The sequence below is a fragment of the Crocodylus siamensis genome, chromosome 1, assembly GCF_052110815.1.
Source record: "Crocodylus siamensis isolate JL-2025a chromosome 1, ASM5211081v1, whole genome shotgun sequence".
NCBI classification, from domain to species: Eukaryota; Metazoa; Chordata; order Crocodylia; family Crocodylidae; genus Crocodylus; species Crocodylus siamensis.
In genome coordinates this window covers 208903147-208918210 of record NC_143395.1, presented here as the reverse complement: position 1 = coordinate 208918210, position 15064 = coordinate 208903147, and the positions used below count along the sequence as shown (strand labels likewise).

The 15064-nt window shown below is 50.1% G+C and overlaps 1 protein-coding gene across 1 annotated transcript in view; it reads left to right on the top strand.

Annotated features, from left to right (window-relative positions):
* PTK7 (protein tyrosine kinase 7 (inactive)) overlaps window positions 1-15064 on the top strand; it is a 201312-nt gene that overhangs the window by 160063 nt on the left and 26185 nt on the right. Inside the window, exons 3-8 of the mRNA XM_090053969.1 lie at window positions 5026-5128; window positions 5639-5829; window positions 9970-10120; window positions 12198-12328; window positions 12643-12909; window positions 13435-13568. Coding sequence (XP_089910095.1) covers window positions 5026-5128; window positions 5639-5829; window positions 9970-10120; window positions 12198-12328; window positions 12643-12909; window positions 13435-13568 — 977 coding nt within the window. The remainder of the gene's footprint in view (window positions 1-5025; window positions 5129-5638; window positions 5830-9969; window positions 10121-12197; window positions 12329-12642; window positions 12910-13434; window positions 13569-15064) is intronic.

Sequence of the window (15064 nt, the reverse complement as noted above, 5' to 3'; positions counted from 1 at the left end):
TCTAGTACCATTGCAAGCCTGCTGACGCTAATGTTTCAACACAGTGGCCCAGGCTCCCTATGACTGCTGGCCCTTGGGCTTTAAGCAACTCCCTTCACATTCAGAAGAGATTCATTCTCCAGGGCCTGCACTCAGGTTCACTTCCTCTTTTCTCTAAGTCACTGTGTTCATTCATTCTCAGTAGCAGAAACCAGAGACCTCCATTCAGTCAGTACCGTGACCTTCAGGAGATTTGGGGTGTGTTCAAGAGGATGTGCACTGGGATTAGAAGTCCTGGGCTGTGGTCTTTGGTACCAGGACTATTTATATATTTAACATGAGACATGGTTAAGAAACAAAAATGGCCCTGGCAGCAGCAACGGGAGTCCAAGATTTCTCTATCCTGGGGGAGTGTCCCTCCATCTGTAGGTCTAGATTATAGTACTCCCTGTTCCTTGCTGTCCTTTTGACTCTACAGGAACTTGCATTTTTGGCTGCCCATGAGTGAGTTTCAACAGAAGGAGTGAAGAGTGTTCCCACACAGCCTGTTCCATAGTTTGATGGTCCAGGCACTGTTCTAAGAAGTTGGAGATGGGGGTTTATGTCCCTTCAGGATGAGGAAGGCCTATAGCACCCAAGTCACCCACTTTCTGGCTGAGTGCTCTCACCACTAGACTGTGGTACAACCCCCCCCCAGCATAACAACTAGCCACGTTCAAGACTAAACACAGGGTTCTGCTCTTTTTTTCCTGAATTCACTGCCCTGTTTCAGGTAGGCATCTTCCCTCTGGGTATCCTGGATTCTGAGATGATAGGAAGTGCCCAATGTGTAGTCAAGAGTCAGTGGGAATTCAGATATACCTTTGAGCCTAATGTTCTTGTTGAGTAGCTGTGAGCACCTCCTTAGCCAAGTGAGTAGGTGATCTGGATTGACTTGAGAGACAACTTTGGTCTTCCCATACACTTTATTGGGATCCCAGCTGCTGAATCCTTTTTTTTTTTTTTTTTTTTGCTTTATTTTCTTTTTTTGATCTTCCTTCTGGGAGGCACTTAATTTAGGCATTTTGACATGTACATAAAGCCATCTGCAAGATCAGTTTGGATATAGCTTAAAGTTTCTTCATAACCAGCACGAAAACAAGCCTAGCTGTGAAATAGGGCTGGCTGTCCTTTTGGTGCTATGCTGAGGTGATGCTTCATAGTCTGTGGCCCAGTACTGTCTTGAGTTCCTGCAGAAGCAGGGGTTGCTCAGATCAGAAATCCTTATGGTTCACTGGATTATACCACTGTGTAATTAAATAATGATAAGCAATGGTGCTTTTCAGGCCACAGTCTGTGGGAGCTGTACAGCCATGGTAATTGTCTGTTTTCAGGTTTTCTGACACCTAGCAAGAGAAGAAAGTACTTCTGAAGTGACTTTGGGGTTATGCTTCCAGGGAAGTTCACTCTGTCTGGTTTTTCCTGTGGCAGAATGCCATCTCTGTCTTTCCCCAAACTCTGCCAACAGTTGCTGGCTTTTATTGGATCAGGTAAATGAGGTCATAAGGTCTAAGTTAAGGACTGCCCAGGAGGCGAGGTAGCAGCTATGATGAAGACTCTCAGAGAAGCTGGACCATCTGAAACTCGCTCTCTTTCTTGAAACTCATGGTTAATGAACTGCCTGTGTCCAGAGGAAATATCCGCCTGTCTCTGGATGATACTTGTGAGTAAGCTACTTGAGATATATAACTAGCTATATAGCTTGCAGTAACACAGATGCGTAATCAAAGGCTACCATGCCACTGTTTGATCTAAGGGATTTATCTGATATTGCTCTACCCTGTACCCTATTACAAACCTACTCCTTGTAACCAGTAAAGTTCTCTTTTGTACCTAGCTTGAAAGACTTACTGGGAGAGGGCCTAGACTAGCCTTGGTTCGGCTGACTTCGTTCGGCTGACTAAGGGAGACCACTATTTGTGCTTCAGGCTGAGGGAAGCACCCCAAGTTCTTGTAGTGGGTCAAGTACTCTCAGGGACTACTAGGCCTGTGTTTTCTAGGGGGCACAGGGTCAAGATCAGTCCAGACCCCGGGCGGTGGCATTACCCCCAGGCTTGCGGGTGTGCTCCAGGAAGGGGGCCCCCCAGATATGAGGTGCCCCCAGGGAGGCACTCGAAGCCTGGAAGGTGGTCGGGCACAGTGAGGTGAGTGGCTCAACTCAGGAGCACCTCCTGCTGGCCTGCCACAGTTACAGAGTCAACAATAAGAGAGGCCAAGATGGCAGAGAACTCTTTGTAGCTGTCTAAAGTAGTCTCTCGTTAGTGGAGCTGCACCAGCATATTGGTGGCATATCAGATCAGCACAGATAAAAGGAAAATTAATATGATCAGCAGTCAGCTTTTTTTGATTGGTGTAGGCGATAATGTCACCAGTAAATGCTCTGTGCATGCACGTGGCTAGGAATGCAGCCCAGCAGCTTGGAGAGCAGCATCTGGCCTGTAAATCTGTGGGGAAGAAAAGGGTGTGGAGTGGGCAGATCGAGGCCCCCATGGTGAGGGAGGGAGTGGGGCAGAGGCAGGCAAGGTGCTGCCCAGCCAGGGCAGTGAATGTGACCCCAGGGCCAGGATGGAGCCACAGGGGGCACAAGGGGATGGGGAAGGAGGACAGCTTCCTGCCGCTATGTGCACCCCCAGGGGAGGCATGTGGCTCTTCAGATTTGTGCATGGGGTGAGGGTGGGCTTCCGGCCAGGGGCTGTTCCAGCCTCTTCCTGGTCAGGGGGTTGAGCTGGGGCTTTGCTTAGGATGGGTGGGGGAGGCACTGGAAGGGGTGGCTATGGGGTGGGCTATAGTCACCCTAAAGTTTGCCATAGCCCCTCCCTCCATAGCCACCCATCCCAGCACCACTGCCCGCCCCACTGTGCATACCTCTGGGGGAGGTATGGGGGATATGTTCCCCCGGATTTGTGTGTGGGGCGAGGACAGTGGGCAGGCTAGTCTGGCACTGTGCTTGGGGAGGAGAGCTGTCCCCCTGATGACCTACCCAGGGCTTTGTCCCACTCCCAGTGGGGCTGCATTCACTGTCCTGGCTGGGCAGCTCCGGCCCCTGCCCCTGTCCCTGCCCCACTCCCTCCCTCACTGTGGGGGGCCTCAATCTGCCCCCCCCATTCCCCTTTCCTCCCCCTACCTCTTACCCCCACAGACTTACCAGCCAGATACTGCTGTCCAAGCTGCTGGGCTGCATTCCTGTAAATGAGCTATTGAATCGGTATTGGCTCAAATGGCTGGTTAATAATTGGTCATCAGTATTGGCCAAGAAAATCTTTATTTGCACCCCTATGCATTAGCAAGATGGAGAGACAGCCAGCAGTCTGCCTGGCAGTGGAAAGGACAAAGCTGTGCAGCTAGAGAGCTGGGAATCCTGAGCAAATTTTACATATCACCCTGCTAGTCAGTTGGAAGGCAGTTCCCTAGAAGAACAGATAAGAATGAGGTGGTCTCATTTAGGGACCACATCCCTGCTCCTGCTCAAGCTAACTCGGAAAATGACTGCTCTGCCCCTCCTGGTATCTTCTACTTTGATAGTGATCACAATAAAACACATTAACTGTAGTGCTCCTGACTAGAGGAGACAAGTCTGCAAGGGTTCAGCTAATCTCTCCCTGTGCCTGGTTCCCCTTGGTCTGTTTTCTGGGGCTTTGTCTGCTCTTATTCTAAATGATCCAAGGTCGGGGAATTCTCCCACTTCCTGTGAAGGGCTGTTCCACAGCCTGATGGCTCTTACCCATGTGGGGAATGCTCAGTTTTATCCAGTTGTGATCACCCTTGAGTTTCTGTTATCTCCTTCTTCCTGTGGAAGGCCCCAGTCTCAGTAATCCTCCTTGTGTTGTGTTGCATTGCCAGTAAGGTATCTTGGCCTTTGCTTACTAGTACATCATGAGACAGGGTGGTGGGGCCCAAGGTTTTGTCATATTGCTGTTGGCAACTCTTGTTACAACAGCCAGTGCAAGAAGCCTTTCTACCTTTATTGAAGACAAAGGGAAGAAAAACAGTGAAAATTTAAATGCTGCAAAGAATTGAAATCCCTTCGTCCAATACCTTATTCCCTTCTCTTACTTGCAAAAAGTTTTTGATAGGAAAACTGCCTGTTTGACAGTCTCTTAGGTGGTATTAAAGAGGGAATTAATCCTTGCATCCATTGCTGCTGACATTCAGACTCTGTCACGATTCTGGTGGGGCTGGAGTATATCACCTGCACATCATCTAGTACAGGACTCTGCACATCCCTGAAGCCTTTCTCTGGAGTATGCCTGCCTTATGCTCCCTCTACGTCCACCTGGCTCCTGTAAGGCCCTGGAAGCCATTCTGTCCCCTTTGGGTATGACTGAGCCCTCTGTGTGCAGTTCTGTGCCCTGGTACTCTCTGCCACTTGGTGTGGGACTGCCCCACATTCCCAGCATAGTCCCCAGGGGGAGTTGCAGCCTGGTGGGCTATATCATCTCCACTACCAGTTCCTGTAGCAGCAGGTATCACCTGCCATATTGTCTGCTTTCAAAGTTACGCCTGAGTCTCTGTAGAAGCCCCAAGGGGCAGGAACTTTGCTCTGTTTTACACCCCGCCACTGGGTCCTTGATATGCTCCAAGCCACTGTCAGAGACTTTTGACAACTGCTCTGGAGCTCAGGGTATGCATGGGGGGCGGGGGGGCATGGGTAGAATGAGCTAGACTGCACAAGAACTGCCCCATTTCTACTATGTGCTGGCTGGGTCAGGGGGCTGTTAGACAGGAGCCAAGCACTGTCTTGGGGATGGGGATGTCAAAGCCATTTGCAGTCACTTACGATGAAGGAGCCTGAGAGGTGCTGGAGCCAGTACTGTGCATGTCTGTGCTTTCACTGATAGGTGAGCAGGAGCACTACGAGAGTGGTATACCCCCTGGCATGGGGTGCCATGCTTTGAAGAGCCCGTCTGTTCACAGTGGAAGTGTGACTATACAGGTTGGGGTGTGCATACACCCCTCTGTGCATAGTGGAGAGAACTGGGCTTGATGTAATACCTTTTCCTTTTGTAGGGATTGAACCAGGTGGGGTGGTCCTGAAGCACCCAGACAGCATGGCCGAGATCCAGCCCTCCACCTCAGTGATCCTGCATTGCCACATTGATGGCCATCCGCGGTAAGGAGCCATGCACACTTAGCTAGTGGTAGTGCTGGGCTCTGCCTCTCCTTTCACCTGCTTTCTCTCTCTTTCTCTTTCTTTCTGTCTCCTGAAGACCCATTAAAGTCTAGGGAAAACTGAAAGGCAGGAATAACTCTAATGTTCCTGAACGCCGGGAGAGAAAGCGAATGGGTTCCATGGAGCGGCGTGCGCTGCAGGAGCTGTGTAGGAGAGCAACATAGTAAGGAAGTCCCCACTCATTGGGGACCTCAAGGCCCAGTTACTGGAGTTGCTTGGTGTGCTGCTGTCACCCATGTTGCTTTATGAGATCAGTGTTTGGTTTGTCAGCTTTCATTGGAACAGCTGCATGTGTCACAGCTACATGTCTGCATCCAAGCCAGTGCTACAGACAGAGGGGGCCGCTGAGCGGGCCATTTCCTGGCTGTTTCCCCAGTGCATGGGCTCACAGGCTAGCCCTTCTTGAACTCTGCCTGCCAGTGTATTAGTATGTTGGTCTCTGTCTTGTAGCCCGACCTGCCAGTGGTTCCGGGATGGCATACAAATCATAAATGTACATAGCAGCTACTTGATCAGCAACAAGGAGCGGACGCTAACTCTGCAGAGTGCAAGCCCTGATGACAATGGTGTCTACTACTGCTGCGCACGCAATGCTGTGGGCTTTGTATGTAGCAGGAACAACTTCACGCTCAGTATTATAGGTAAGCAGGGATCTGTCTGGGAGCCTCCTGCTCTAGCATCTCAGGGTGGAGGGCAAGGTCTTCTGGTTATTGTTGTCAGTGGCCTCTTCTTTGATGTTGAAGGATATGAATGAGGCTATGAATTCAAATCTTTTGTTGCAGGAGAGGGGGAAGGAGTATCAGGTATTTGTTGACTTCCTTTTACTCTGTAGAACCTCTTTAAGGAGGGAGCAGTTGTTACTGAGATGGGTCCTGCCTAGACTAGAAGAAGAAATTATTTACACATGATGATCCCTACCTTAGGGTCCCGCTACACCTTCAAATTAAAGCTGGATAGAAGCCAGCTATAGAGTTGTTACTCATTTTCAAGCGCAGACTGTGGAGGGGCTTTCATATAAGGCGAGATTAAAGAGGCTGGATATGATAAGGGTTTACAAAGTACTAAATGGTGGAGAGAAAGTAAATAGGGATTTATTATTTACTATCTCTCACACAAACTAGGAGTCACAAAATGAAACTAGTAGTAAATTTAAAACTAACAAGAAAGTTCTTTTTCATATGGTGTGTAATTAAAGTGTGGAACTCATTGCCACCAGATGTTATGGAAGCTGACAAGTTAGCCAGATTCAAAAAGGGATTGGACATATTCTTGGTGGAAAGGTCCATAAGTAGTTATGAGCATGGGAGTTAGAGGTACAGTCTCTGAATCAGAACTTCTTATACTTTAAATGCTGGAGGTTGCAAGTGAGAGAGGAACAGTGGGGAAAAAAAACTGGTCAGTCCTCTGGCACAGGATACTGGGCAAGATGAACCTGTAGTCTGTAAAATGCAATTCTTATGTTTTTATCTGTAATAGATGGTTGGCTGTTTTTATAGCTGGATAGTCATTTATATCAAGTGATGATTATTAGAGGTGCATTGATACATCACTCCATACCAGCATGGATTTGTAGCAAGTAGATCGTGCCTAACCAGTTTGGTTTCATTTTATGACAGGGTCACAAAATGCTTAGACACAGTAGTAGAAGTAGATGTTCTTTTCTTGGATTTTAGCAAGGCCTTTGATATCTCATCCCATTCTCACAAATAACTTAAGAGGCTGTGACTTAGATGTTTACATGGTCCAGTGGGTGGCAAATTGGCTTAGCGATCATACCCAGAGAGTGGTATTAGACGGGTTGGTATCGACCTGGAAGGATGTGAGTAGTGTGGTCCCACAGGGTTTGGTCTGTGTATTCTTGTACTCTTCAGTATCTTCATCAGTGACTTGGATGTAGGTGTGAAGTGTATTTTGTCCAAGTTTGCTGACAGTGCTAAATTGTGGAGTGAAGTGCAAACTCTGGAGGGTAGGGAACAATTGCAGACAGACCTGGACAATTTAGAAAAGTGGGCAGTACATAATAGGATGCAGTACAACAAAGACAAGTGCAGAGTGCTGCATCTAGGGCACAAAAATAGCCAGCACACGTACTGGCTAGGAAATGACCCTCCCAGCAGCACAGAAATGGAAAGGGATCTTGGAGTCATAGCGGACTCCAAGATGAACATGAGTTGTCAGTGTGACGAAATCATCGGCAAAGCTAACTGCACTTTATCATGCATCAGCCAATGCAAGACAAATAGAACCAAGGAGGTGATACCTCCCCGCTATGTGGCATTGGTCAGACTGCAATTGGAGTACTGCATCCTGTTTTGGGCACCATACTTTAAGAAGGATAACCTCAAGAGGGTCCAGGAGAGGGCCACTCATGTGGTTAAGGGTTTACAGGCCAAGCCATATGAGGAGAGACTGAAGGGCCTGGACCTGTTCAGCCTCTGCAAGAGAAGGCTGAGAAGTGATTTTGTGGCCGCCTATAAATTCATTAGGGGGATGTAGCAAGGGATTGTAGATGCTCTGTTCACCAGGGCACCTCTTGAGGCAACAAAGAGCAATGGTCACAAAATGACAGAGAGCAGATTTAGGCTAGATATCAGGAAAAACTTCTTCACGGTAAGGGTGGCCAAAATCTGGAATGGGCTTCCAAGGGAGGTGGTGCTTTCCCCTGCCTTGGGGGTCTTTAAGAGTAGGCTGGATAGGCATCTGGCTGGGTCATCTGACCCCAGCACTCTTTCCTGTCTAGGCAGGGGGTCGGACCCGATGATCTGTTGAGGTCCCTTTTGACTCTAACATCTATGAATTGTATTGGCCCTGATAAAAGAAGAATTGACAGGACAGTTATCAGCTTTTTGCAGCTCTTGTGGCCAAAAATGCTGCCAACAAATGTTGTGTGTATGTGGCTAGCTGCAGCAATCACATAGCCAGCCTGTCAGCTTGGAGAGCAGTGTCCAGCTGGTAGGTCAGTTGGGGTGAAGGGGCAGAAGGGAGGGAAGGAGTGTGGGGGGAACAGATCAAAGCCCCCATGGTGAGAGAGAAAGTGGGGCTGGGGCAGGGGTAGGGGCAGGTGCTGCCCAGCCAGGGCGGGGAGTGGGATGGAGTGGCAAGCAGGTCTTCCAGGGGATGCGGGAAGGGAGGAGGGCAGCTTGGGGTGGGCAGTGGCAGTGCTGGGAGGGAGGGCTATGGGGGAACCCACCCCATAGCTCCAGTCCCAACACCACTGCCGCCTGCCCTGAGCATGGCCTGGGCAGAAAGAGCCCAGCCCCAACCCCACCGGGAAGAGCCCAGCTCAGCCCCCAGCCCCAGCCTGCAGTAGCACCCCGCCCTCACTGCACACACAGATCTGGGGGCACACGCCCCCTATGCTTGCCACAGGGGTGCATGCAGTGGTGGGAGCTGCCCCTGCCTCTGCACTCTGTGGACTAGACGTTTGCAGCTCTGTCCCGCCTCCCGCCTTGGTTGGGCAGTGTTCGTTCCAGCCCCGCTCCTCACTCACTGTGGGGGCTTTGATATGCATCCCCCATGCCCCTGCCCTCCCCCTGTCCCTTCCCCCCTCAGTAGACTTACCAGCCAGACACTGCTGTCTAAGCTGCCGGGCTGCATATCAGCAATCAGATATCAGATAATAATCAGCCATCAGTATTGGCCCAAAAAATCTTTATCGGTGCACCCTTAATAATTTTGTTCCATGTGTGGCTGGTTTAAATATGTTGCAGGTTTTACCAGTTAATTTCATAATATATGTAAGATGTAGCAGGAGCCTTAAAAGCTCCCAACACTCCATCCCATCACACAAGAAAGTCCTGTTAGCTGGTCATAGCCAGCTCCAATTCCCCAGGGGGCCGAGCTGGCAGGTATGGTTATCTTGGATATTACCCAAGTGCCTGGGAGCTGTATTTGTGGATCACTGGGTTACGTCCTATACAAGCAGAACAGTGAGACTGTCCCTGCCCCAGGGAACTTAAAGCTACATGCATCAGGCCTACTCACTGCATCTTTTTTCAGTTAGGGGACATTTTTATCAGTATAGTTATATTGGTCCATCCCTTTACATGGACACAATTATACTAGTGCTGGTCATGCTGACCAATAGTTTATTTCCCTTCTCCTGCAGGAATAGTTATGCTAGTGTACACATCCTTATGTTGGTATAGCTGTGCCCATGTTAGGGGGCTTACATTGCTTTAACTGTTTGGGGTCCAGTTAAATAGTGCAGCTTGTATGTGTTTCAGCAAACCTTTGGCTCATCCTCCTTTTCCTTGTTTAGGCCAAGCCATGGAGAATGGCTGTAACTGGCAGAAAAGGGTAATGTGACAGGAAGGGTGTTTGGGAGAAGGTGTTGCTCACAGCTTGGAAGGGGTAGCAAGCAGTTAGATGGCAAACCTGACTGTTTGCACAAACCTGCACTGTTCATTAGTCCATTGGACAGCAATCTGGGCCTTTCCAAGGGTAGCAGCTGGTAGCAACTGCCTTCAGGCTTTGCAACATGGTAGCAGTGATGTGTGTCACTCTGCTTACACTTTCCACCTTATTCAGGGTTTCTAAAGAGGGGTCCAAAATCACACTGACTGTAGGGTCTCCAGGCTGGGATCTGGTGTGCAGGTCTGTGCCATAACAGTCTCCTTGGATGCTGCTTCCTAGCTGTGTGGATTCTCCATTGGTTCTCCATGTCTCTCCAGTATCTTGTGTTTCTTTGGCAATGAACTGGTACATGTTGATGATGGAGTTCCAGGGAGAGAGGGGGCACACCAGTCACCCTATTGTTTCCTGTATTCTCCCCATTTCAGACGAGAGTTTCCCCCGTCCGGTAATTGTCCCACAGAACCAGATAGTGAGTAAGAATGAAGAGGCAATGTTTCACTGCCAGTTCACAGCTGTGCCTCCTCCTGCTCAGGAATGGATCTTTGAAGACAATTCTCCCATCACCAACAGAAGCCGGTGAGCATATCCCCAGCACTGGAAATCTTCATGGTCAGATACCCCAAACCAGCAAAAGAGAGCAAATCTGTATCATGTTATCATGGAAATGCTGGAACCTTGGACCAGGGTTGGTTCTGAGGCAGATTCCTAGAGCAGAGGGAGATTCTGCCTGTCAGTTGTCTTGTGGCTTTATTTGCAAAGGGCTTTTAAGAGGAGTTGCATTCTAAGGCTTGTCCACAAGATTTAAAGCTAGATGGCTCTACACTAGCTAGATTGCTAAGTGCTTTACTTTCAACTGAGCTGAGAAGAATCTCAGTCAAATCAGTGCAAACTACTCTTACTTGTAAAATCTAAGCATCTGATTTGTAGTTTTCAGTGGTTTAACTGCATTGGTTTGAAAATGCCACTTTAGCCAAGCTGCTGTTAACCTGGATTCAAGCTGGACCCAAGTGTCTCTTTTTCAGTCCTTCCCTACTGTAGTATTAAGGACCTGGCTGCACAGAACTCTCTCATCCTTCTTCCCTTCCTCTGCAGACTAAACGCTGGTTGTTGCTGGTTTCTCTGGCCCAGAAGCAACCGTACTGCGTTTCTCTTCTGTTGAACAAAAGCATCCTTGGTAAAGGGGCAGCTTGGAAGCAGGGCCCAGGTGTCAGGGAAGTACATGAACCCCAAGATGCTGGACAAACCTAATACTTCAGAAGCGTAGCTACATGAGTTAACAGGAGCATGGCAGTCAGCCTCAGAATAACCATGCATAATTGTACATGTGGGGGCTGAGCACACAATGAACATAAATCTCCTGGCCTTATATAGATACCACCATTTTTGTTAAGAGGTGATATACAGGGCTGCCAGAAGAAGCCATTTGAAGAGCAGGGCAACACATTTTCTTGGTCTAGGAGCTCCCATAAGTATGTTAGAAGTTCTCAAGCGCCACCTGCTGGCAATTTTTCCTTCATTCACGGTGTTAACTTTTCAGCCTGGCTACTTACCTTGTTGGGGTCTTGGTTATTATTAAACCAAAGGTATGCAGCCTCCAGCCTCCATTGGGAATCCCCCACATCTCTGAGTCTTTCCCAGAGTTTCCTCCTCCTTCGTTAGTTCCCCCTCTTCCAGCTGTAGGCTCAAACCTGCCTACTAGGTTACACATACATTTTTTGGGTCCTGTTCACGTTGCCTAGAATCTCATATTTTGTTTAAAAATAAATAAAAAGTAGGTTCCTCACCTCCCTGAGTGTTCCCCAACTACAAGCTGACATATTTAGGCCCCCACAAGCTTGTCTCTTGGACAAAAGATCAATCCTGTGCATCCTGGGAAAACATTAGCCCCTCCTGTACTGCCTCTCCCAGCATTCCCAGCCTTAGAGGCTGAAGTTCTGCCATAGCTGGGGGAAGATTCTCCTCCATAATGCTTTGTGGGGGAACATCCTTGTGCAGCCACCTCTTGATGCTGCCTCAAGACTTGATGTGAGAACTTTCTGGTCTTAAGGTGGTGAATCCATGCAGTGACAGTTGCTCTGTGCCTCTTTTCCTCTTGACAAAGGGGTCTATGCTCACCTCATTTGCCCAAGCTGGGGCTCAGAGGAGGAAGAGGCTGATGTTTGCAAAGAGTGTTGCACTCCCTGGGAGACAGCAGGTCAGGACATAGAGCTAAAGCACTTCCTGTGTGTTATAGAAGGGATGGATAAGTTACTCCTAAATCAAGTTGAGCAAGTTTGCATCAGTATCTAGAGGACACTCATTGACAATGTTCTTCCTGTCCTGGCTAGAACATTGTCTGTGCCCCCTGGATGCAGACGCTGGCTTATCCCCAGTCCTGACCCCAAGTGCCGAGGCAGGGCTCATCTCTGTGTTCCCTGGATGTGACGTGCACCTTCTCTGGTCAGGGCCCCACCATCTCATACTGGGTGAGGTGGGCCAACCCCAGGCAGGACCTTCTTTCCCTTGTGTCTCATGTTTCTGATGCCACTGGATGGGATACAGCAAGGAGAGTGCATGCTGTGTAGCCTGTTTGTTGGAGGTATCCATGGGTCCTGTATGTTAGCCTCTCCTGTATCTGCCCAGCACTGACTTCTGTTCCTTCTTTTGTGTACAGGACCACAGTATTTGCCAATGGCTCCTTGCTTATAACACAGGTGAAAGCACGCAGCACAGGGGTCTATAAGTGTGTTGGCCGTGGGCAGAGGGGGAAACCTGTAATTCTGGAGGTGACTCTGAAGCTGGCAGGTAAGGACCAGAGTCTAGGAGCACCTGGCTGGGTGGGTGCTTCTGGAATTGCTCTGGGCCAGGCAGGAGTAGGACTGGCCCAGCAGTGTGGCTTGGGATAAGCAGTTCCCCAGGGCCACCGGGCCGGAGAAGCAGACCTGTTTATGCCTTTGTTGTGCTGGAAGCTCTTCTCCACTGACTCGTTTCTCTTGGATCTGTCTGGACACTGAGAGCAAGCCTCTGAGCCAGTTTTCTGTGGTGGGAAGGCTCAGGCATCCTGTCCCTGCATAGATCCTGGTCAGGGTGTAGGTCATGCCTTCAATGTTTTTTCTCAGAGATTGAGGACATGGAGCCATTCTCCTCAGAGGTTTTCACAGCAGAGCAAGAGCATCGTGTGGCCTGCACTGCCCCTCGGGGTGTACCTAAGCCTCATATCTGGTGGGAGAGGAATGGCGTGCGCATCCCGACCAGTGGAAGAGTGCACCAGGAGGCTGGGGATCTTGTCTTCACCAGTATTGCTGAAAAAGATGCTGGTATATATACCTGCTATGCAGCGAACAAGGCTGGAGAGAAGAAGCAGAATCTGAACATCACAGTAGCCAGTAAGCAGCTTCCTGTGTGTATGGAGGGTACTGTTCAGGTTTGGTGTGCACTGCGTATGCTGGAGGGCAGGGAGCTGGGGGGAGGTCTCACTTGCGGGAGAGGCAGGCCTGTGTAGTGAAGCCTGCTCCTAAGTTGTTTGGTTTGACATCCAGATGTTCTTTCCAAATAAGTAAAGGGACATTAGATAGGGTATGCTTTAGCTCTGGGAGAGGATGGGGCATTTCCTGCTGCTCTCTACACATATTCTTGCCAGCACATAAGAGTAGAACTAAATGGGCTGGGCTGCAATAGCACTGTGTGTGTAGCAGTTTCTGCAGGGGAGCCCCAGTGTGATCAAGCCATTGCAGGGACTGCACTTGCAGACTGTGATGATGGATGCCATAGATTCTGGAACTGTCTGGTATACTAAGCTCTTTGAATCCATGGTCAGCACTAGCAAGAATCCTGTGTCTCCAGTGCAGCTGGGGAAAGTGGTGGGCTGTTGGTAGGGCATCCAGAGTAAATCATGTCTTCTCTCCATCCAGCAATACCCAGATGGGTAGAGATGCCCAAGGACAGCCAGCTGGAGGAGAGCAAGCCAGGTTTTCTGCACTGCCTCAGCAAGGCTTCTCTGAAACCCAGAGTCACCTGGTACCGCAATAATGTTTCCATCTCCGAGGTGAGTCCTAGTAATCCTATAATCCTCTCGGGGGGGAGCTGTAGGCTGTTTTAGCACTGTTCATAGCTGTGTGGTGGGAGTGGGGCAGAGGCAGGAGCTGCCTAGCCAGGGTAGTGAATGCAACCCCACTGGGAGCAGGACAGAGCCGTGGGTGGCTTGTGTGGGGGGCGGCTCCCTGCTCCAAGCGCAGCCCCGGCCCAGCCCACCTGCTGGGAAGAGGCCAGTGCTGCCCCTGGCCCCAAGCCCACACTGGGCAGCCTGCTGTCACCCAACACACAAATCCAAGGGGGCACATATCCCCATGCCTCCTCCAGGAGTATGCACAGTGGAGCGGGCAGCAGCACTGGGATGGGTGGCTTTAGGGGGAGGGGCTATGGCAAATTTTAGGGTGGCTATAGCCACCGCATAGCCACCCCTCCCAGCTCAGCCCCACAGCCAGGAAGAGGCTGGAACAGCCCCTGGCCTGGAGCCCACCCTCACCCCACACACAAATCCAGGGGAGCACATGCCTCCCAAGCCTCCCCTGGGGGTGCACACAGCGGCGGGGAGCTGCCCCCCCTCCCCATCCCCTTGTGCCCTCTGTGGCTCCATCCTGGCCCTGAGGTCACATTCACCACCCTGGCTGGGCAGCACCTTACCTGCCTCTGCCCCACTCCCTCCCTCACCATGGGGGCCTCGATCTGCCCACTCCACACCCTTTTCCTCCCCACAGATTTACAGGCCAGATGCTGCTCTCCAAGTTGTTGGGCTGCATCCTAGCCACGCGCATGCATACAGCATTTATTGGTGACATTATCGCCTACACCAACCAAAAAAAGCTGATTGCTGATCATATTAATTTTCCTTTCAACTGTGCTGATCTGATATGCCACTGATATGCTGGTGCAGCTCCACTAACGAGACTCTAGACAGCTACAAAGAGTTCTCTGCCATCTTGGCCTCTCTTATTTTTGACCCTGTAACTGCGGCAGGCCAGTAGAGGGTGTGTCTGCGCTGAACCACCCACCTCACTGTGCCTGACCACCTTCCAGGCTCCCTGGGGGCACCTCACGTCTGGCCGACCCCCTTCCTGGAGCACACTCGCTAGCCTGGGGGTAATGCTGCTACCACCCAGGGTCTGGACTGATCCTTGCTCTCTGCCCCCTGGGAAACGCAGATCTAGTAGCCCTCGAGGGTACTCGACCCACTTCAAGAACTTGGTGTGCTTCCTCAGTCTAAAGCGCAAATAGTCGGCCTTAGTCAGCCGAATCAAGGGAACCCCAAGGCATAATCTAGGCCCTCTCCCAATAAGTCTTCCATGCTAGGTACAAAGTAGATCTTTATTGGTTACAAGGAGTAAGTTTGGAATAGGGTAGAGCAATATCAGAGAAATCCCACAGAGTAAACAGGGTGGCTGGGTAACCTTTGATCACCCATTTGACTTACTGAAAGCTATATATTTAGTTAGATCTAAAATAGCTTACTCACAAGTATCATCCAGAGGCAGGTGGAGATAC